This window comes from Equus caballus, chromosome 7 (genome assembly GCF_041296265.1).
Source record: "Equus caballus isolate H_3958 breed thoroughbred chromosome 7, TB-T2T, whole genome shotgun sequence".
NCBI classification, from domain to species: domain Eukaryota; kingdom Metazoa; phylum Chordata; class Mammalia; order Perissodactyla; family Equidae; genus Equus; species Equus caballus.
The window spans coordinates 46,319,115-46,342,699 of NC_091690.1; the positions used below are offsets into that span (position 1 = coordinate 46,319,115).

The 23,585-nt window shown below is 41.6% G+C and overlaps 1 protein-coding gene across 1 annotated transcript in view; it reads right to left on the minus strand.

The window, feature by feature from the left end:
• Positions 1-1,612: 1,612 nt before the first annotated feature.
• Positions 1,613-23,585, minus strand: part of LOC100064538 (adhesion G protein-coupled receptor E2-like) — a 56,956-nt gene continuing 34,983 nt past the window's right edge. Inside the window, 6 exon segments of the mRNA XM_070273011.1 lie at positions 1,613-1,917; positions 2,003-2,171; positions 3,067-3,158; positions 3,416-3,482; positions 21,815-22,050; positions 22,336-22,533. Coding sequence (XP_070129112.1) covers positions 1,801-1,917; positions 2,003-2,171; positions 3,067-3,158; positions 3,416-3,482; positions 21,815-22,050; positions 22,336-22,533 — 879 coding nt within the window. The 3' untranslated portion in view covers positions 1,613-1,800.

Genomic DNA, 23,585 nt, shown 5'->3' on the forward strand with positions numbered 1-23,585 from the left:
TGAACAGCACTGTATAATGGATACGTTGTGATAGGCAGTGAGATCATTGTCGAGAGTAACTTTCAGGGCTCAAAGACATGGCAGAGGATGGATGCAGTGCCATTCAGAAAGAAAGACACCATGGGAAAGGATTCGATTAGAATAAAGATTGAAAGTCTTATATAGGAAGGCTGACTTGAAGGTGTCTTTGAGATATCAAAAATGTCAAATGAGTGGAGATATTCCTCTAGATCTCAGAGGAAAGGTCAGACCTAGAGAAACATACACAGCCATCATTTGCATCTAGAGGTGACTGAATCTAAGAAATTGATGTGACTGCCTAGGAGGAAAGAAGTTAATGAGAACTGAAGTTCTTCTGGAACCAACCCATTGGATGGAGCTATGAAGGAGGCAGAGAGGAAAGCTGGATGGAATGGGAGAAAGACATGGAGGGGTGTGTAAATAGAACCTACAGGGGATAAAGATGGAGAGTTTCATGAGAAAGTAGTGATGAATAGTGTCAGAAGTTTCTGAGAGGGCTTTTCAGGACACGGAAATCACTGAGGTCTAAGAGATATATGTCTTGGTGGAATCATGGGAGAAAGAAGCCATATTGGCATGGGTTCAGGGAGTGAGTTTAAGGCAAGGAAATGGAGACAGAGAGAAAAGTCAACTCTTGACTAGTAGTTAGAAGGGGGCCAAGTAGCACACATTTGCAAAATGGAAAGGAATTAAACATGTTTCTGTAACTTTGGGAAGAACACTGTTAAGAAGATGAGGGAAGAAATGAGGGAGGGAAGGAGGAAGGAAAAGAGAGAGTGAGAGAATGTGTGAACAATAATGTAAGGATAATTGATAAGGCAGGAATGATGGGATCCAAACTGCAGGTGGAAGCATTGTCTTCAGAGAGGAGAAAGGAAATGTGTCAATGGCACAGGAATGTGTAGGGGATGCACGCTGACGTTTGGTGGGTATGGCGGATGGCATGAAACACACAAAGCATCATCATGATGACATTGATTTTCTCTGTGAAATAGGTGATGAGAACATTTTCTGAGAAAGGGAGTGGAGACAGAAGATTCAGTGGTGGAACCAGTGCTGGGTGAACAAGATAACAAGAGAAATGCACAAGGACTTCTTGGTAGAATCCTAGACTCCTTTAAACGGTAAGGACGACTCAAGGGATTTCATAGAATATGGAAGAATTGAGAAAACATAGGTAAAAGGACTTTGTAAGTTTAAATCATTAACTGTCGGTTCTTTGTAATCACTGCCGTGAATTATCCCATGCCATTCCTGCTTTTCCCTTTGGTTTGGAAGAGGGTAGAAGTTGCTGAAAATATGAGTAAGTCTTTAAGAAAATCTAAAATGCCAGGTAACACATTTCTGTTTAATTCATAAATACATGCATCATTTCCTTCCATTTGTCCCTTTTTGTGAGTGCAGCTGAGTTACTGTGACATAGAAGGGGCGCAGAGAGGAAGGATAGAATAATGTGGCTCTGAGCATAACGTGCATCATCACTTCAGATCATTGATTCTTGCTTATCTAGTTAACCATGAATGGCACATAGCAGGTCTTCAGTAAGAGCACTGATGTGTAAAGGTCAAGATGAACACAGTTCCCAAAGGAGTAACAGCAAAATGTTTTTTAAAATAGACTTTTAAACTGAGACCATTGCTAGTTGTTAACAAGTCCAGGAGTAAAGCAACTGTGAGCCATCCTGGGGCATGACCTGCTGTTCACCCAGGTTGTCCAGTGTGATAGGCATGTGCTGCTCAAGCAGATCAGTTGGTGAAGTATTCTGGGAGCAACGCATGATCATACCGTGATGGGTTTGGAGGCATCAGACACGGCCCTGCTTGAAAGCGTGAAAGTCTCAGACTCAGCTTTGGGTTTCCTGACCCTTTTGAACCATTTCCCGTATTGTTCCCGAACCTGCAGAGGAAAAGCATACTCTGGATCAGCTCACTGAGAGGGGTGAGGATGGGAAGAGTCCTGGGCGGCAGCTGGATAGTGGTACCTGCTGGCTGAGGAGGCAGTACACCAGGAAGATGGAGACGCCCTGCAGGCTGTTGATGATGGTGAAGAGGTAGGCCATGACACGGGCAGCTGAACCCACCTGCAGGATTCCCAGACACCATGTGCATCCCAAGATGAAGAGCTGAGCTATAGCTTTAAAAGTCAGCATCCTGTGGAGGAGGAGAAAGGAGGCTCCTGAGGCACCCAGAGCAACAAAAGAAAACGCCATTCACGTCTCCACCCTATGGATGCTCCTGCCTTCCTCTGCTGGTGATGAGTTCTCAGGCTGCGCTGTGATCATCTTTGACCTTTGCCATCAATGATTCCCCACAATAGAAATGGCACTCAGGTACAGGGGGGCAGTTTGATTTAGATTGAGGAGGATAGTGATACTTCAAATGTAAGCTTCAAAAATTTTATGATGCTCCACGGGGATCCCTATTTTCACTCAGCCAACACTACTGAGGAGGTACTGTGCGTCGGGCTCTGTGCTGGGGCCTGGGCATTAAAAATAACAAAGGCAAGATTCTATTTTCATTCGGAAAGGATGATGATAGGAATATGGAAGAAAGAGCGTTAAATTTCCACAAGGGTTCCTGGAGCAACGGAATGCCCAACCTCCTAGATTTGATGTTGACTAGGATTTTTCCAGAGAGAGGAATGGATGAGGGGTGAGAAGGAGCCTGAACTAATGGTGTTGTATGAAAGTGTAGGCTGGTGTGGGAGCAGACACAGAGTTTTCTAAGTGCTTCATGGGAACATAAATCTTTGTATTTTTGTCATGGTACTGCTGACAAAAGTCCAAGGAATGTTTATCAACCCATGTCCATTCTTCCTGCTGCTGAGGGAGCAACAATCTGGGGTTAGAGATGGACGGAACATTTTGGCTGGGGTGTCAGCCACACACCCCTGAGTCTGAGCTGGCTGCCACAGAAGCATAGCTGGGTCTGATTACTCTGGGTTCTCAGAAGACCCTGATAAGGGGCAGCAGGGGCTGCTAAGGGACATGGCTTCACTCTTGGGACCACACGTGGCTGTGGGTTGTCACCCTCTCCTCCGGCTTACCTTGTGTCCTGCAGGGTGGACACATCACTGTTGAGGGAAGAGAGTCTGCTTTTCAACATCCAGAGAGTCATCAGAAAGAAAACAACGTTGACCTTCAGGAAACCACAGAAGGATTATTGATTAAAATTCCAATCTGTCTGTATCCTAGCCTGTCCAACATCAATTCCACACTTGAGTGGTTTGCACATTTAGTAACAGTGTTAGAGTCTGTAGTTTTGGGGGCAGTCTTAGAAAACCAAACCGAAACCATGACAAGCCAGGGACATTCTGGCTCATTCACCCCCTTATAATTCTGCTCCTCTAATGACCCTCAGCTGAGCATTAAGGATGCTCTGAAGTCATCACTCACAGAGAAGATGGCACAGACTGGTCCAAGGAAGCCCCATCTAAATCCACTTTCCGAGCGGAGCCAGCAGCTGAGCAAGACAGAGAATAAAAAATACATGGGTCCTTAGGGATATAGAAGAACAATGTAAAGACATCCATTCATCCTTCCACAAATACTGAGTATCTCATCTGTGATAGGTGCTCTGCTTGGCTCTGAAGATACACCGGTGAACAAAGCAAACACCGTTTTAAGCCCCTGAAATCTCACATCAGTAGGAGGCACGCAGTCAGACACACTGTGACAAGAAACAAAATGGGGGGCGATGAGAATGTATCATAGTTGTCCCGCTTAGTTCTGGGCCTGAGAGATTAGGATGGTTAGTGAAGATTCCCCCAGGAAATTACAGGTTAGTTGAGATATGAACAATGAGTGGATGTTACTGAAACAGTGTTGAGGCAGGGGCCTGTAATTTCTTTACGTTCACAGGACTCAAGTTTTCATGGGTCCTGTGAACGTAACATGGTTTCAGAGGGTTTTTCCTGCAGTTTCAATTTATTTATCTTTCACCTGCTGCAAAACCCATCCACTGAGTCTGAAAAAATTTTTCTGGCTTTATTGAGACATATTTCACACCCGTAACATTCACGGATTTAAACTGTGCATTCCGTGATCGTTAGTATATTCAGAGTTGTGCAACCATCACCACAGTGTAACTTTAGGAAATTTTCAGCTCCTCAGAAAGAAACTTCTGAGTGACGTCGGCATCGTGGTGGGGTGAGTTATTCCCTTTGTCTCCCCTCTAAGTTACAACCCATTGGAAATCTGTTGATGGACAGAGACTCCGTACACAGCGTTACAGGATGCCTGAGAGATCCACGATCGATACATCTGAAGGTGGGTGGACTGGACCCCAAGGAGGCAGAGGAACTAGGGGAGCAGCCCCTTCTCCCTCCCCTCACAGCAGCAATCCAGGGCAGGGGTCCTCACACCTGTGTGTGCTGATGAGCACACGCTGTGGGGCAGAAACAGCAGGCACCGGGTTTTCATTGCCCCTTCCCAGTGGATCCAGTACATGTGGCTATGAGCAGACACTGCAGGAGCAGAGACAACAGGCATGAGTTACCCCAGCTGCTCCCTCACCCCCAGAACTAGCAAGTCATGCACAGGCCCTGAGAATTGAGGACACGGTGGGGAAGCAGTGACCCAGCCCCCTGTCCCTCCCCCAGCTGTGGCCCAGCCCTTCCAATGGTGGGGACAGTATATGAATCTCAGATTTTCCTGCCCAGGGCAGGTTGCCCTGACCTGAGTTTTCAAAACACACCAGCACATGCCAGAGACCAAAGGGTGCACAAGTGATCAGCAACAACAAACTTTCTCTGCTTAGCTCCTGCTCCTCCCATCCACCCCGCGGCAGTGGCAAGTGGAACCTGTGACCATAGGCTGCAGGAACCACAGCAGAACCAGTCACCCAGCCCCAGCAGTGGCACCCCTGAAACTGGCTCCACCAGGAGCTGGGGCTGCAGAAAAGGCCCAGGCCCACAGGCCACCAGCAGTGACAGTGACACTGGTGAACCCAGCACACCTAAGCCATCCAGAGCAGCAGCACAGGAGGTGCACAGGGCAGCAGCATCCAAGCCCCTGGAGAGCCCGTGGGGGAACATGAGGCCCAGGTGACCCTGGAAGCAGCAGAAGTGCTTGCAGCCTGGTGATCCCGGTGGGAACACCTGAGACCACAGCAACATCACAAGCAGCACTGCGCCAGCCACCTCAGAGGCACAAGCAGCACAAGGAAGGGAAAGACAATGCCCCTAGAAGAGGCAGTGAAGGGTGGAATGTGCAGGCTCAAATACAACTAGAACCATCTCAGAACCACAGTAACCAAAGCCATACCCAAATAGGAAAGGTAGTTACTACGACAAATGCACCAGTATAGGATCAACTCATCAAGCACCTTGAAGACGTACAGTGACACAAAAGGACAGAAAGAGGATGACAACTCTCCAGAAATCAAACTTGAAGTCACAGAAGATTGCAGTCTATGTGACAGACAATTCAAAATAGCTGTTGAAGAAACTCAATGAATTACAAGAAAACTCAGAAAGACAGTTCAGTGGGCTCAGGAATAAAATTAATGAACAGAAAGAGTACTTCATCAGAGAGATAGAAACTATTTTTAAAAATGAAACAAATTCTGGAGAAGAAGAACACAGTTCATGAGACAAAAAATAAAGTAGAAAGCATTAAAAATAGAGTAGAGCATATGGAAGACAGAATTAGTGAGCTCAAAAATAGAAAACCAGAACTGATTCAGATGGAGGAAGAGAGAGAACTAAGATTTTTTTTAAAAAAAAATGGAAAAATTCTATGAGAAATGTCTGATTCAATTAGGAAAAGTAACATAAGGAAAATAGGTATCCCAGAAGGAGAAGAGAGGGAGAAAGGAGCAGAAAGCTTATTCACAGAAATAATACCTGGGAATATCCCAAACCTTGGGAAAAAGTGGACATACAAAACAAATAGAACTGGATGTATGAAGCAATGGGAACTGAGCATATGAAGCAAACAGAACCCTTAATATATCAATGCAAAAAGATCCTCTCAAAGGCATATGTTATGAAAATTGTCCAGAGTGAATGACAAAAAAAGAATATGAAGGGCAGCAAGAGAGAAGAAAACAACACACAAGGTACCCCAACAGGCTTTCAGCAGATTTCTCAGCAGAAACCTTACAGGTGAGGACAGAGTGAAAGGATATATTCAAAACACTGAAAGACAACGGAAATGGAAATATAAAACAACTGGAAAATAAGAGATGAAATGAAGGAGCCAAGAACATACAACGGAGAATGAAAAGTCTCTTCAATAAATGGTGCTTGGAAAACTGGACAGCCACATGCAAAAGAATGAAAGTAGACCATTATCTTTCACCATATACAAAAATTAACTAAAAATTGATTAAGAACTTGAATGTAAAACATGAAACCATAAAATTCATGAAAGAGAATATAGGCAGTACACTCCTTGACATCAGTCTTAGCAGCATCCTTTCGAATATCGTGTCTCCTCAGGCAAAGGAAACAAAAAAATAAATAAACAAGTGGGACTACACCAGGCCAAAAAACTTCTCCAAGGCAAAGGAAACCATGAATATAATGAAAAGACAACCCACCAACTGCGAGAAAACATTTGCAAATCACATATCTGACAAGGGGTTAATTTCCAAAATGCATAAAGCACTCAAGCAACTCAACAACAAGACAAGAGACAACCAGATCAAACAACGGGCAGAGGATGTGGACAGACATTTTTCCAAACAAGATATACAGATGGCCAAGAGACATGTGAAAAGATGTTCAATATCAGTAATTATTAGGGAAATGCAAATCAAAACTACCCTAAGATACCACCTTACACCTGTTAAAATGGCTATAATCACTAAGACTGAAAAGAACAAATGTTGGAGAGGGTGTGGAGAAAAGGTAACCCTCCTACACTGCTGGTGGGAATGCAAATTGTGCAGCCACTATGGAAAACAATATGGAGATTCCTCAAAAATGTAAAAATAGAAACACCATATGATCCAGCTATCCCACTACTGGGTATGTATCTAAAGAACATGAAACCAACAATTCAAAGAGATTTACACACCCCTCTGTTCACTGCAGCATTATTCACAACAGCCAAGACATGGAAGCAACCCAAGTGCCCATTAACTAATGAATAGGTAAAGAAGATGTAGTATATATATACAATGGAATACTACTCAGCCATAAAGAAGACAAAACCATCCCATTTGCAACAACATGAATAGAACCTGAGGGTATTATCTTAAGCAAAATAAGGCAGACAGAGAAAGACAAACACTGCATGAGTTCACTCATATGTGGAAGATAAACAAACACATGGACAAAGAGAAAAGATTAGTGGTTACCAGAGGAGAAGGGGATGGAGGATGGACAAAAAGGGTAAAGGAGCACATATGTACAGTGATGGATAAAAACTAGACTATTGGTGGTGAGCGTGAAGCAGTCTACACAGGAAATGAAAACTAATGATGTGCATCTGAAATTACACAATGTAATAACCAATATGACCTCAATAAAACAATTGTTTAGAAATTAAAAATTCCACCTTAAAATTGCTACCTGTTTCTAAAACCAAAGGACTGCAAGCAACCTAATTGTCCACCAATGTAGGGCTAGCTATTGAAATTATGAAAAATTTACAAACAAAATGTTATGCATGTTTAAAAGAGAATGAAGAAGCTCTATACATAGCTGAAGAACCTTCAAAATATGATGTTAATTGAAAAAAGTCAAAGTGCAGGAAAAATGTATGGTATGCAACCATTGGTACTAAAAATATATTAAAAAATAAAAATATATGATTTTATGTTAACAAAATGCTTTTGATAGAAAAAAAGAAACTTCATTCACATCAGTGGTCACACCTCATTCTGACTCTCAGGCACCCCACCCCCACCCTAGCCCCAGGGCACTATTAATCTATTTGCTGTCTATGTCATTTTGCCTATTCTGGACATTTTACATAAACAGAATCTTAAAATACGTGATCTATTATGACTGGATTCTTTCATTTAGCATAGTGTTTTCACGGCTCATTCAGGTTGCAGGATGTTTTCATCGGTGAAGATATTTTTTATTCTTTTTGTAATGGCTAAATAATATTCCAGTCTATGGCTATGCCAAACTTTGTTTATCCATGCATCAGTTGGTGGACATTTAGTTTCCAATTTCTGGCTATTTCGAATAATGCTGCTATGAGCATTCATGTACAAGTTTTGTGTGGACATAGGTTGTCATTTCTTTTGGGCATATAACCAGGAGAGGAATTGCTGGGTCACATGGTAGCTATGTGTTCCAGCTTTGAGAAACCAGCAAACAGTTTTCCAAAGCAGCTGCACTATTTTAAATACCAGCCAGCAACGTTGGAGGGTTCTGCTTTTCCCACAGCCTTGCAACACTTTATACTATGTGTTATTTTTTCATTTTTTAAACATTAAAACTGAGTGTGAAGCGATATCTCATTTTGTGGTTTGTAATTTACCTTTTCCTATTGACTAATGATGTTGAACAACTTTTCATGCACTTAGTGGTCATTTACATACATTCAAAGAAATGTCTAAATTCCAAACTGTTCGTATATAAATTGAATTATTTGTCTTCCACTGTTGAGTTATTCAATTTAATTTTGACAACAGTGCAAAACAGAAGTTCTCTTATGATCACAGGTTGGTTACGGTGGAATAGAGAGCTTACGTCTATTGCTGAAGGTTCTACTAACAGACAGTGAGAGAATTCACTCTTGATCCCACATTAGTGCAAAGTATAGAGTGAGGTGGGACATTTCAAGAAAATGGAGAGTGAGGCAGGACACTTCAGGACAATGGAGAGTGAGGCAGGACATATCAGGACAATGAACTATACACTGACAAGAATGTAATCAAGAAAGAACTGAAGTGTCTGAGACGGACACCTGGAAAGAGCTCAGCTGAGCAGGTGAACATAAGTTTTAGCAGCATGTCGTGGTTAAGAGTGCACGTCCCGGGAGACTGACTTCCTGAATAGAGGAGTGAGGACCTTGGTAAACTTGCTCTCCTTCTAAAACTACAAACATATAAGAATAACAACTAAAAGCAACCGTTTCAAAACTCTAGCAATTACTCCAAGCCACAAAACAAACTGAAAATAGCCTATCCAAGAGAACCTGCTGACCCTCAATAAGACTGGAAAGGAAGGAGTCTGTGAAGTTTCAACTTGGAGCCTTTTCCATTCCTTCTCTCCCCAGCTTGGTGGTGCAGCAGCCAAAAGTTGACAGCATTCCAGAAAACAGAGGGAGCTGACTACATCCAGATATCTGTTAACAGTATCATCATATCCTTAGAGCACAGTCAGCATTTTTCCAGACCCTTTGACTCCCTGGGAACATTTTCTTCTCCAAGTTTGGTGGCTCTTTGATGTGACTAATAGTTCGTCTCAGTTGGGGACAAAAAAGCCTACTCCATGGGCATTTCCAAACCAATAGCAAACTGCTGTCACACACCAGCTGCCTAAGGCTGTGATTTTAGGCAGGGTCAACAAGGACTTGTCTGGGGAATTTAAAAGGAAATACTGGAGAACTAAAGGACCATAGGGAATTTTGAAAAGCTCTGAAAGTTTCCTGAAAATTCAGGATCTTTAAGGATGGGTCCGGGCTCAGGAAAGGCTTGGGAATAGAAAGACACAATCCTCTCACCTCTGGCTGACCTTGAGGCTTTGTGCAATCAGGAAGTGAAAGCTCAGTCTGTTATGTAAGCCCCTGAGGGTGGAAGGTGCACCTTGTCCCACAGATGCCTTTGTAAAAGAGTACAGAGCACATAGGAAAGGCATTTAAGGAAATCTTCTGACCAGACATTGAGTGGCCACTAAATTATCATGAACCAGGTATGACTCCCTGGGCTCCCAGGATTGGAAAAAAGTAACAAGAACTTAAAGAATCCAGCAGAATACTAGCCACATTCTGCAGAGAATGATCAATATGCACAATTAGTTCAGGAAATTCACTAAGAATCTAGAAACAACAACAAACCTTTGAGCAATCTGATAGCAGGAGTGTTACAATATATCATCTAAAACTCTTACTTTTAAACAAAACTTTATGATGTATACAAAGAAGCAAAATAGTATGCATCACACACATGAAAAGAAATCCGCCAAAAACAATATCCCAGGAGAGGCACAGGTTTTGGACTTAGTACACAAAGTCCCTAAATGAGTTATTATAAATATATTAAAAGAACTAAAATAAACAATGTCTGGAAAATTAAAGGAAACTATAACAAAAATGTCTCACCAAATAAAGAATACAAATGAAGGAATAGAAATTATGAATGGAACCAAATGGGAATTCTAGAGTTGAAAAGTACAATAACCAAAATGAAAAATTATGGAGAGGGGCTCATCAACAGAATTGAGCTGGCAAAAGAAAGACTTAGTGGGGTCAGCCCCAGTGGTGTAGTGGTTAAGTTCAGCACACCACTTCAGCTCCCAGGTTCACTCCCAAGGTGTGGACCCACACCACTCATGGCCTAGCAGGGCAGCAACCCATCTACAAAATAGAGGAAGAAGGGCAGAGAAGGTAGCTCAGGGCAAACCTTCCTCTGCAAAAAGAGGAAGATCGTGACAGATGTTAGCTCAGGGTGAAGCTCCTCATCAAATAAAACAAGGAAGAAGGAATTAAAGAATTTCATTTAGGTAAATAAAGATTATGCAGACTCAGGGAGAGGAAGAAAAAAAGAATGAAGAATAACGAAGAGAGCCTCAGAGACCTGTGACACAGGACCGAATGCACCCACATACACATAATTGACATCCTAGAGAAAGATAAAGCAAAAGGGCAGAAAAATACCTGGAGAATGAAAGGCTGAAAACTCCCTAAATTTGAAGAAAAATATTAATCTACACATCCAAGAAGCTCAATGAACTCCAAGTGGAATAAACTCAAAAAGAGCCACGCCTAAAAACAGCATAGAGCTACTGACAAGAGTCAAGGATACAATCTAGAGAGTGGCAGGAGGAAACTGACTTTTCATGTACAGGAGATCCTAATAAGACAAACACATGACTTCTTGTCAGACACCATGGTGGCCAGAAGGCAGTGGGGTAACATCTTGAAAGAGTCAAAAGAAAAAAGATAGTGAACCAAGACTTCCATATCTAACTAAATTCTCCTTGAATAAAACAAGAAATTCAGTCATTTCAATATAAACAAAAATAATATAATTCTTGCTAGCAGAACTGTTCTATAGGAAATACTGAATGAGCTGTTCAGGTTGATATGAAAGGACACTAGACAGTAACTGGAACCCACACAAAGGAATAAAGAGTGCCATTAAATGTAACCACATAGGGCTCATGAAAGCCACTATAAACATATTTTTCTTTGTAACTCTTTTTTTCTCCTGTTTTAATACACAACTGTATGAAGCAATACTTACAAAACTGTGTCAAAGGGCTTATAAGATATAAAGATGTAATTTTTATGACAACAGTAATACAAAAGAGGAGGAATGGAATAGAGAAACATTGGAAGAAACTTTTTGTATGATAATGAAATTGAGTTAGATGCTAATTGCAATCTTCAGGGTAAATAAAAAAATATAGTAAAAAGAATAGCAAAATTAAGCAGGTACACTAGAAAACATCTACTTAACAGAAAGGAAGACAGAAATGAGGGATAGAAGAATAAAAAAAAGAGATAAGATAGATAGGAAATAAATATCAAATGGCATATAAACCAGACCTTACCAGTAATTACATTATATACAAATGTGTTAGACACCATAATCAAAAGTCAGAGAACAGTAGTATGGATTAAAACATTTTCTTCTATCTACTTGAAGACACACTGTGGATTCAAAGACACAAATTCAAAGACACAAAAAAACAAATAGGTTGAAAGTAAAAGGATACAAGGAGTAAGCAAATGAGAGCTAGGGTGGATATATTGACATTAGACAAAATAGACTTTAAGACAAAATTGTTAAAGACGAACAGGACATTTTGTAACAATACGAGGGTCAGTCCATCAAGAAGATATAACAACTGTTAACATATACACACCAAACAACAGAGTCCCTAACACATGAGAGAAAACCTGAGATTGAAGGGAGAAACAGACAATTCAATAAGAGTAGCTGAAGACTTCCACAGCTCTCAAGTGGGTTTGTTCGTGTCCCCTCAAAATATGTTCCCGAGTCCTAACCCCTGGCACCTGTGATGGTGACCTCACTTGGAAATAGGGTCTTCACAGGTGGAATTAAATTAAGGATCTCAATACGAGATCATCCTCGATTTAGAGTGGATCCTAATTCCAATAGCTAGTCTCCTCATAAGAGAAAAGAGAGGGATATTCAGAGACTGATGCACAGATGCATTGGAAGACAGAGGCAGAGATCCGAGTTTTTCAGCCTACAGCTGATGAATTCCTTGAACCACCAGAGCTGGAAGAGGCATGGAAGGATTCTCCCCTAGGGCCTTCAAGGGATTGCAGTCCTGCCAACACCTTGATTTCGGACTTCTGGCCTCCACAACTGTGAGAGAACATGTGTCTCCTATTTTAAACCACTAAGTTTACAGTACTTTGTTAGCACAGCCCTAGGAACTAATACCATGTCACTTTCAATAATGGATGAATAACGAGGCATAAGATCAATAAAGAAATTGAATATTAGGAGATCTAACAGACTCCATAGAATTTTCCACTCAACAACAGAAAAAGGCACATTCTTCTCAAGTGCATGAAGAACATTCTTTAGGATACAATAGACCTTAACTTAGGCGTTAAACAAGGCCTCAACAAAATTTTAAAAATTGGAATCATAGAAACTATTTTTTCCAACCACAAATGAACGAAATTAGAAATCCACAACAGGAGAAAATTGGAATTTCATAAATGTGGAGAAATTAAACACTTTCCTAAATGACCAATAGCTATGGTCAATTGATTTTCAACAAGGAGGCTAAGACAATTCAATGGAGAAAGAATATCTTGTTCAACAAATGATGTTGGGAAATTTGGGTATCCACATGCAAAAGAATAAAATCAGGGCCCTTCCTCACACCATACAGAAAAATTAACTCAATAGCTATTACAGACATAACTGTTACAGCTAAAACTATAAAACTTCTATAAGAAAAACTTGGAGTATCTCTTTGCTCTTTGCATCCTTGGGTTAGGCAATGGTTTCTTAGATATGACATCCTGAGCACTACCAATAAAAGAAAAATAGATACATTTGACATCATCAAAATTAAAAACTATCTTGATTTAAAGAAAGCACATTATAAAGACAGTGAAAAGACAGATTGGTAGAAAATACTCGCAAATTGTATATTGATAATGGACTAGTAACCCGAGCATATTAAGCACTCTTACAACTCAACAATAAAAAGAAAAATAGCCCAATTACAACCTGGGCCAAAGATGTGAATAGGCATTTCTCCACAGAAGATATGCAAATGGTCAATAAGCACATGAAAAGATGCTCAACATCATTAGTAACCAGGGAAATGCAAATCTAAACCCCAGTGAAATACCACTTCACACTCATGAGGATGGCTAAAATATAAAACATAGAAAACAAGTTTTCACAACAATGTGGAGAAATTGAAACCCTCATATATTGCTGACAGGAATGTAAAATGTGGGACAGACACTTTGGAAAACAGGAGGTGGTTTGTCAGAATGCTCAACATAGATTTGCCATATGACCCAGCAATTCTACTCGTAGATATACACCCAAGACAAATGAAAACACAAGTCCACACAAAAACTTGTACATGTATGTTTACAGCAGCATCATTCATAACAGCAGAAAAATGTAAATAATTTAAATGCTTAGCAACTGATGGACGGATAAACAAAATGCGATATATCCACATAATGGAATATTATTTACAAGACAATGACAATACCAGCAACCTCAACAAAGTATGAAGTCATCATACTCACCAAAAGATGGATAAACCTTGAACACACCATGCTAAGTGAAAGAATCCAGTCAGAGAAGATTGCATGCATGACTTAATTTAAGTGAAATATCCACAGTAGGCAGGTCCACAGAGACACAAAGTGGATGAGTGACTGTCAGGGGTTGGGGTGGAGGAGTGGGTAGTGGGAATGGGGAGTGAATGTTACTGTACACGTGCTTTCCTTTGAGGGGTTGAAAGTGTTCTAGACAGAAGATGGTGTCAAGATGGCAGCATAAGAGGATTCTGAACTCACCTCCTCCCACGGACACAACAAATTTACAACTACTCTTGGAACAACGACCCATCAGAGAGAACTGACAACTGGATAAAAATAACCCCAACGACAAGGGACAGTCCTGATTGAGGTGGAAAGGCAGAAATTCCTGTCTGGAGAGAAAAAAGGCCACCTTTGCTAGCCACCATGCTTCACAGCCGGTCAGGAGCAATCTTAAGGTACGAAGCCTTCCCTGGAGGAGTGGGGGATCTGAGCAAGAGAGTGTTACCACTATAGTCCGTGGCTTTTGGACCCAGCACAACCAAGATGAGTGTCCCAATATCTGGCTTTGCTGGCTACCAACTACAATGGAGAATACCCCCAGAAAAGCTATTGGAAATAAGGGAAAAAACCATGCTCTTAAAGGGCCCACACACAAATTCACCCATTTTGGAAAGCAACCTAAAATTACCAGAGAGGAGTACAGTACTTTGATGAAAAGAGACTCACCAGACAGGCTCTGGGTGCATCTTGGTGAAAGGTGAGACCTCTCTGGGCACTGAGACATTGGTGGGAGCCATTTTTGTGACCTAGTCCAGGCAGGCTCACACAGACGTCGGCAGACGCCATTGGAGTTCTTCCCCTGGCCTGTTAGCCCAGGCTCTGCCCTACTCACTGGAGCACTGATTTAATCCAGCTCACCCAGGGCAGGCAGCCCACCCTAGGGACAGGCCCCACCCAACAGCAAGCCCTCAGGAAACTTTTGGGACCATATAGGTGGGGTGTCAGGAAGCCACTCTGCAGCCAGGTGAGTGGGTCCGCCTCTGTGGGGCAGGGTGGGCCTGAGGAGCAGGTGGGGCATGTGAGGCACTGGTGGACTGTGTGGGGGCCTCTGCAGTGGGGATACTGGGTCTACTTCAGTGAGTTCGGGCACACACACAAGACAGGATTGTGTTGATGGGGTATGTGGCCCTGTAGTGGTGGGGCCTGTCGGCTGCAGCAGACTTCTGCTTCTCATCAGCCACATAGGGGATCAGCCTCCCCTTCCAAAGCCTGAAACAGTTGGGTTCTCCTGTGCCTGGGGCCAGCCCCACTCAGCTGCAATCCTGAGAGAGCTGACACTAGCCTTACAGGCTGTAGGCCTACAACTGTCAGCTCCTGAGCCTAGCAACCAGACATGCTGGGGGCCTACTTATGTAACAGAAAAACTGTTACAAGAACGTGCTATTAGACCTAGCAGCCAACAGTTCTGGGGTTCCCCAAACCCAACAAAGTGACTGAAGGATCCACAACAGCCACACACAGCTGAGAAACACAACCAGCTGGCCAGGGGGACAGCCAAGCCTCTCTGGCCACCTGAGCAAGAGCAAGTGTGCCACAACAGAGGGACACCTGTAGCCCACACAGGGGACACCCCTGGAATATTTGGAACTGGTGATGAGAGGGAATCACACTGCTGGGCCTCATAAGCCATCTCTTACATAAGCCCACCTCTTCAAGATGGGCAGATGTAGCTGACCCACCTGGTACATAGATATAAGCACAGAGAAACAGGCAAAATGAGAAAACAAAGGAGTATGTTCCAAGTAAGGGAACAGGACAAAACCCCAGGAAAAGCACTAAACGAAGCAGAAATTTAAAAAAAAAAAAAAAAAGCTACCTGACAGAGTTCAAACAAAAAGTCATGAAGAGCTCACTGATCTTGAAAGAAGAATGGATGAACTCAGCAAGAAGGTCAACAAAGAATTGGAAAATATAAGAAAGAACCAATCAGAAATGAAGAATACAATACTGGAAAAGAAAAATTCACTAGAGGGACTCAGTAGCAGAGTAGATGATACAGAAGAATGGATCAGGGAGCTGGATGGAAAACTAGGGGAAATCACCCAAGCTGAACAGATAAAAGAAAGGAAAATTAGAAAGAATGAGGACAGTCTAAGGGACCTCTGGGACAACATCAAGCACACTAACATTCATATTATAGATGCCCCAGAAGGAGAAGAGAGAGACAAAGGGGTAGAGAATCTATTTGAAGAAATAATAGCTGAAAACTTTCCTAACCTATGGAAGGAAACAGACATCAGATAAAGGAAGTAGAGAGCATGAAACAAGATAAACCCAAAGAGGCCCACACCAAGATACATTATAATTAAATGTCAAGAATTAATGATAAAGAGAGAATCCTAAAAGCTGAAAGAGAAAGCCAGCAAGTTATATAGAGAGGAAACCCCATAAGGCTATCAGCCGTCTTCTCAGCGGAAACTGTACCGGCTAGAAGGGAGTGGCACGATATATTAAAGTGCTGAAAGGAAAAACCCTACAGCCAAGAAGGCTCTACCCAGCAAGGTTATCATTCAGAATGGAAGGAGAGATAAAGAGCCTCCCAGACAGGAAAATCTAAAGGACTTGATCACCAAGAAACCAGCCCTACAAGAAATCCTAAAGGGACTTCTTTAAGTGGGAAAGAGAAGTCCACAAACAGGAAAAAGAAAATTATTTTTAAAAAAGCAATAAACTCATTGGTAAAGGCAAATATACAGTAAAGGTAGCAGATGAAGCACTTATAAAGATAATATGAAGGTCAAAAGACAAAAGCGCTAAACCTATCTATTTCCATGATAAGAGGGTAACGGATAAACACACACAAGAAAAGAGGTTACACATGATACCAAAAACATAAAATGTGGGAAAAGGGGAGCAAAAGAGTACAGCTTCTAGCAGGAGGTCAAACTAAAGAGTCCATTGACTTGATATAGATTGCCATGTGTAGGTTATTATATATGAACCTCATGGTAATCACAAACCAGAAACCTATAATAAATACACAAAAAATTAAGAGAAAAGAACCCAAAGATAACACTAAAGAAAACCATCAATCCACAGGGAAGAGTGAAAGAGAAGAAGAAAGGAACAGAGAAAAATTGCTAAAACATCCCTCCAAAAATGACATGATGGCAATAAGTACACAATTATCAAGGGCTTCTTTAAATGTCAATGGACTAAACGCTCCAATCAAAAGGGATAGGGTGGACTGGATAAAAAAAAAAAAGACCATATATATGCTGCATACAAGAGACACTCACAAACTGAAAGTGAGGGGATGGAAATAGTTACTCCATGTAAATTTCAATGGAAAGAAAGCTGGGGTAGCAATACTCACATCAGACAAAACAGACTTTAAACAAACACTGTAACAAGAGACAAAGAAGGGCTCTACAGAATGATAAAGGCAACAATGCAACAAGAGGATATAACATTTGTAAATGTAAATATCTATGCACCCAACATAAGAGCACCTAAATACATAAAGTGATTATTAGCAAACATAAAAGGAGAAATAGACAGCAATAATAATAATGGTATGGTATTTAGCACCCCACTTACACCAATGGATAGGTCATTCAAACAGAAGATCCATAAGAAAATATTGGCCTTAAATGACACAGTAGACCTGGTGGACTTAGCAGATATATACAGAATGTTCAATCCAAAAACCGCAGAACACACATTCTTTTCAAATGCTAATGGAACATTCTCCAGGATAGATCACATATTAGACCACAAAACAAGTCTCAATAAATTTAAGAAGATTTGAAATAATACCAAGCATCTTTTTGACCACAGCAGTATGCAACCAGAAATCAACTAGAGGAAGAAAATCAGAAAAGCCACAAATATGTGGAGATTAAACAAAATGCTACTGAACAACGATTGGGTCAATGAAGAAATCAAAGGAGAAATTAAAAAATACCTGGAGGCAAATAAAAATGAAAATGTGATGTACCAAAATTTATGGGATACAGCAAAAGCCATTCTAAGAGGGAAGTTTATAGCAATACAGGCCTACCTCAACAAACAAGAAAAATCCCAAATAAACAATCTAACAGTGCACCTAAAGGAACTGGAAAAAGAAGGACAAACCAAGCCCAAAATCAGTAGAAGGAAGGAAATAATAAAAATCAGAGCAGAAATAAATGAAATAGAGACTTAAAATACAATAGCAAACATCAATGAAACCAATACTTGGTCCTTTGAAAAGATAAGCAAAATTGACAAATCTTTAGCCAGACTCACAAAGAAAAAAAGAGAGACAGCTCAAATAGATAAAATCAGAAATGAAAGAGGAGAAATTACAGCGGACACCTCAGAAATACAAAAGATTATAGGAGAATATTATGAAGAGCTATACGCCAACAAATTGGAAAATCTAGAGAAATGGATAAATTCTTAGAATCATACAACCTTCCAAAACTGAATCAAGAAGAAATAGAGAATTGGAATACACCAATCATCAGTAAGGAGATCAAAACAGTAATCAAAACCCTCCCCAAAAATAAAAGTCCAGGACCAGACGGCTTCCCCGGTGAATTCTACCAAACATTCAAAGAAGAATTAATATCTATCCTCCTCAAACTCTTCCAAAAAATTGAAGAGGAGGGGAGCTTCCAAACTCATTCTATGAAGCCAATGTTACCCTGATACTGAAACCAGACAAGGACAACACACAAAAGAAGAAAATTACAGGCCAGTATCACTGATAAATATCAATGCAAAAATGCTCAACAAAATACTAGCAAATTGAATACAACAATACATTAAAGAGCTCGTACACAATGAACAAGTGGGATTTATTCCATGGATGCAAAGATAGTTCAACATCTGCAAATCAATTGATACGATACACCACATTAACAAAATGAAGAATAAAAAATCACATGATCATCTCAATAGCTGCAGAGAAAGCATTTGACAAGATACAGCATCCATTTATGATAAAAACTCTGAATAAAATGAGTATAGAAGGAAAGTGTCTCAACATAACAAAGGCCACATATGAAAAACCCACAGCTAATATCATTCTCAATGGAGAAAAACTGAAAGCTATCCCTCTAAGAACAGGAACCAGACAAAGATGCCCACTTTCACCACTCTTATCTAACATATTATTGGAAGTGCTAGCCAGAGCAATCAGGCAAGAAAAAGTAATAAAAGGGATCCAAATTGGAAAGGAACAAGTGAAACTGTCACTATTTGCAGATGACATGATTTTATATACAGAAAACTCTAAAGAATCCATGAAAAACTTTTAGAAGTAATAAATTAATATGGTAAAGTTGCAGGATAAAAAATCAACATACAAAAGTCAGTTGTGATTCTATACACTGACAATGAAGTAGTGGAAAGAGAAATTAAGAAGACAATCCCATTTTCAATTGCAACACAAAGAATATAATACCTAGGAATAAACTTAACCAAAGAGGTGAAAGATCTGTACACTGAAAACTATAAAACATTGTTGAAAGAAATAGAAGAAGCCACAAAGAAATGGAAAGATACTCTGTGCTCATGGATTAGAACAATTCACATAGTTAAAATGTTCATATTTCCTAAAGCAATCTACAGACTCAATGCAATCTCTATCAAAGTTCCAACAACATTTTTCACAGAAACAGAACAAAGAATCCTAAAATTTATATGGAACAACAAAAGACCCCAAATAGCCAAACGAATCTTGAGAAAAAAGAACAGAGCTGGAGGTATCACAGTCCCTGATTTCAAAATATACTCCAAAGCTGTTGTAACCAAAATATCATGGTAGTGGCACAAAAACAGACACACAGATCGATGGAACAGAACCAAAAGCCCAGAAATAAACTTACACATCTATGGACAGCTAATTTTCAACAAAGGAGCCAAGAACATACAATGGAGAAAGGAAAGTCTCTGCAATAATTGATGTTGGGAAAACTGGACAGCCACAGGCAAAAGAATGAAAGTATACCATTATCTTTCACCATATACAAAAATTAATGAAAAATGGATTAAAGACTTGAAGGTAAGACTTGAAACCATAAAAATTATAGAAGAAAACATAGGCTATACACTTTGATATCAGACTTAGCAGCATATTTTCAAGGAGCACTTCCAACTGGGCAAGAGAAACAATAGAAAAAATAAGCAAATGGGACTACATCAAACTAAAAAGCTTCTGCACAGCAATGGAAATCATCAACAAACTAAAAGACAACCTAACAATTGTGAGAAGATATTTACGAACCATATATCAGATAAGGGGTTAATATTCAAAATATACAAAGAAACATACATCTCAACAACAAAAAAACTAACAACCCAATTAAAAAATGGGCAAAAGATCTGAACAGACATTTCTCCAAAGAAGATATACGGATGGCCAACAGGCACATGAAAAGACGTTCAACATCACTATCAGGGAAATGTTAATCAAAACAACAATGAGAGATCACCTCACTCCCGTCAGAATGGCTATAATTAACAAGACAGGAAACAATGAGTGTTGGAGAGGATGTGGGGAGAAGGGAACACTCGTACACTGCTGGTGGGAGCGCAGACTGGTGCAGACACTATGGAAAGCAGTATGGAGAATCCTCCAAAAATTAAGAATAGATCTACCATGTGATCCAGCTGTCCCACTGCTGGGTATTTATCCAAAGAACTTGAAGACACAAAGGCATAAATATACATGCACCCCTATGTTCATTGCAGCATTATTCACAATAGCCAAGACTTGGAAGCAACCTAGGTGCCCATCAAGAGACGAATGGATAAAGAAGATGTGGTATACATACACATGAAATACTACTCAGCCATAAAAAATGAGGAAATCCGGTCCTTTGTGACAACACGGATGGACCTTGGGGGTATTATGCTGAGTGAAATAATTCAGAGGGAGAAAGTCAAATACTGTATGACCTCACTCATAAGTAGGAGATAAAAACCAGAAGGAACAATCACATCGAGACAGAGATTGGACTGGTGGTTAGCGGGGGCGTGGAGGCGGGTGGACGGGGTGATGAGGCACACGTGTGATGATGGATTCTAATTAGTCTCTGGGTGGAGAACAGGATGCAATCTACACAGAAATCAAAATATAATGATGTACACCTGACAGTTATGTAATATAAAAATGTAACCACAATTAAGAAAATGTTCTAAAATTAGATTGTGGCGAAGGCTGCACAACTCCATGGTTAGTTTAAAAGTCACTGATCTGGACACTTGAAAGCGGTAAATTTTAGGGATGTGAAATACATTTCAATGAAAATGTAAAAACATTAAACCTAGTATGAAAAGCTGACAATAAAAGACAGCAAGCTCTGGAGGGTGGCTGTCTGGATTGGAATCCCAGCTCTGCTACGTGCCAGCTGTGCACCTTTGGGCATTCACCTAAACTATGTGTGCCTCAGTTTACTCAACTGTAAAATGGGGCAAATGAAAGTACACATCTACTTCATTGTATTGGTGTGAGGATTAATTAAGATATCACATAGAAAAATGGTTAGAAAAGTGCCTGGCCCAAAAGAAGCACCTTGTAAATCTTAACTATGATACAATCTACTATTTTGATTATTTAAATCAGCTCTACTTTTCCAAATTAAAAATTGGAATATGCTATAGGATTTGGATAAAGAAGCAGGCTAGATTTTGTTAATTTTGATTTCATCTTTGCAATTTGAAGGACAGAGATTGAAAGACATTCTCCTTAATTGTTATCTTCCACCAGAAAAATTCCCTGGGGATTATTACCTAGTTTCTCTCCATATTATGCTCTCGGGTAATCAAAATACTATGCTGGTTCTATGATGGCCATGGTCATGCTGGAGAAGATAAGGACAAACGGGAAAGTGCATTTACCGGGTGGTTGTTCCATAAAGGTCTGGCCTGGATGCTGCAGAAATGGCCACGATCACGGCCGGGACCCCGTAGCCCACAGGGGACATGAGCTTCTTCATGAACCTGCTCACACTGGAGTAGTTGACCACCATCAGGTTGCGCACAGTGAGGAAGAGGTGCAGGCCCTCCAGCAGCATCCAGGTGAAGGAAGCCAGGTAGAGATAGTGTAAGGCACCCACGATGATGGCGCACAGCACCTAGGGGAGGAGTGAGGCCTCACCAGGAGGGAGTGTTGGGGTGGAGTGTGGTCCCAGGACCTGTCCTTTATGCTGGCATTGAGTTCAGAGCACATGGTGTTAGGTCAAGGTCATCGAAAGTAGAGGTGGCTGATAATCAATGCCGGCACTGCCTGCCTTGGCACCACACCTCAGGCCTCCTGAGGGACCCAAGGCTGTATTATTAAGGCATCCAGGGCAGCGTGGCTGCACGGACTCAGCACCCCCTGGGGCAGGCGAGAGGGTCCACTGCGACAGGGTCAGTACCTGGATCTCCGTTCAGTCGATGTCCGTGAGGAAGAGGAGGTGGGCCAGGAAGAGGCAGAGCGAGAGCTGCAGGTGGAGCGAGGTGCTGATGTTCTGGATGGCTCTGCAAAGCAGGAAGGTGAGGGCCGCCAGGAGGACGCACAGCAGAGAGAGGCTCAGCCCCATGTGGGTGATCACAGCCAGCATGGGATCCTCCTCCTGGGACCCAGCAAAGAGGAAACCACAGTCACCCCTTCCTGCTCTGGGGTAATGGCCCTTCCGCCATTTTTATTTTTATATTTAGGCATAGAAAAATTAGGAATGGAGGAGCCAGGTAAACTTGTGATGTTTGACTAAGTACCTACAGGTTCAGAACGTTAGGACACCATGGGATTGTGAACTGATTGATTCAGAGCCTGGACGAAGCCCTGCCTCTCACAAGGGCTTATTTTCCTTTATGAGTTGCCTGAATACTTCTCTGGTCTGGTGACCTAGAGGAACTCACCAGCTCATCCAGTCAGGGGAGGAGGCCAACACGGCCCCTGACCCACCTGTTCTCACTGGCTCCAGTGGTGCCCTCTGCCAAATTGTCCTTTCTGCAGACACTGAGCACTCCTGCACCAGAGACCCCTGAGGTGAGCAGAGGTCTAATTTGGCGACCATATCCCTGCCCCCAGGTAGAAACACCCCTTCTTCCAGGTTTCCAGCAAAAGCCAATCCAGTGCTGCTGTGAAGGCATATGGCAGATGGAGGTCCCACATCAGGTCCTACATCAACTGACTTGAAGAGAAGGAGTTTCTCCTGGGTGGGCCTGGTCTAACCAGGTGAAACCCTGAAAGATCTGGGCTTTTCCTGGAGAAAAACACTCAAAGTTCAAGCGAGTTTTCATGTGAGGGAGCTTCAGCTGCTGGCCTCCAGATAGGACCACTGACACCTTGTGAGAGAGCCCAGGAGACAACCACACGAGATGGGATGCAGGCAGCCCCCAGGTGCTGAGCATGGTCCCCCGCTGCCAGGTAGCAAGAAAGTGGGACCTCAGTCCTACAACTGCAAGGAATTGAATTCCCCCAACAACACACAGTGCAGAGGAGGACCCCAGGCCTCAGAGAAGAGGCTCGTAAGACCTGTAAGATGCTGACAGACAGCCCAGCTGCACCATGCAGGACTGCTGACCTGCAGAGACTGGGGGTGACACATATGTGGGTCTTTAAGCTGCTGCATCTGTGGGAGTTGGTTACACTGTGATAGACTTTGAATGCAACCCCTCTCAG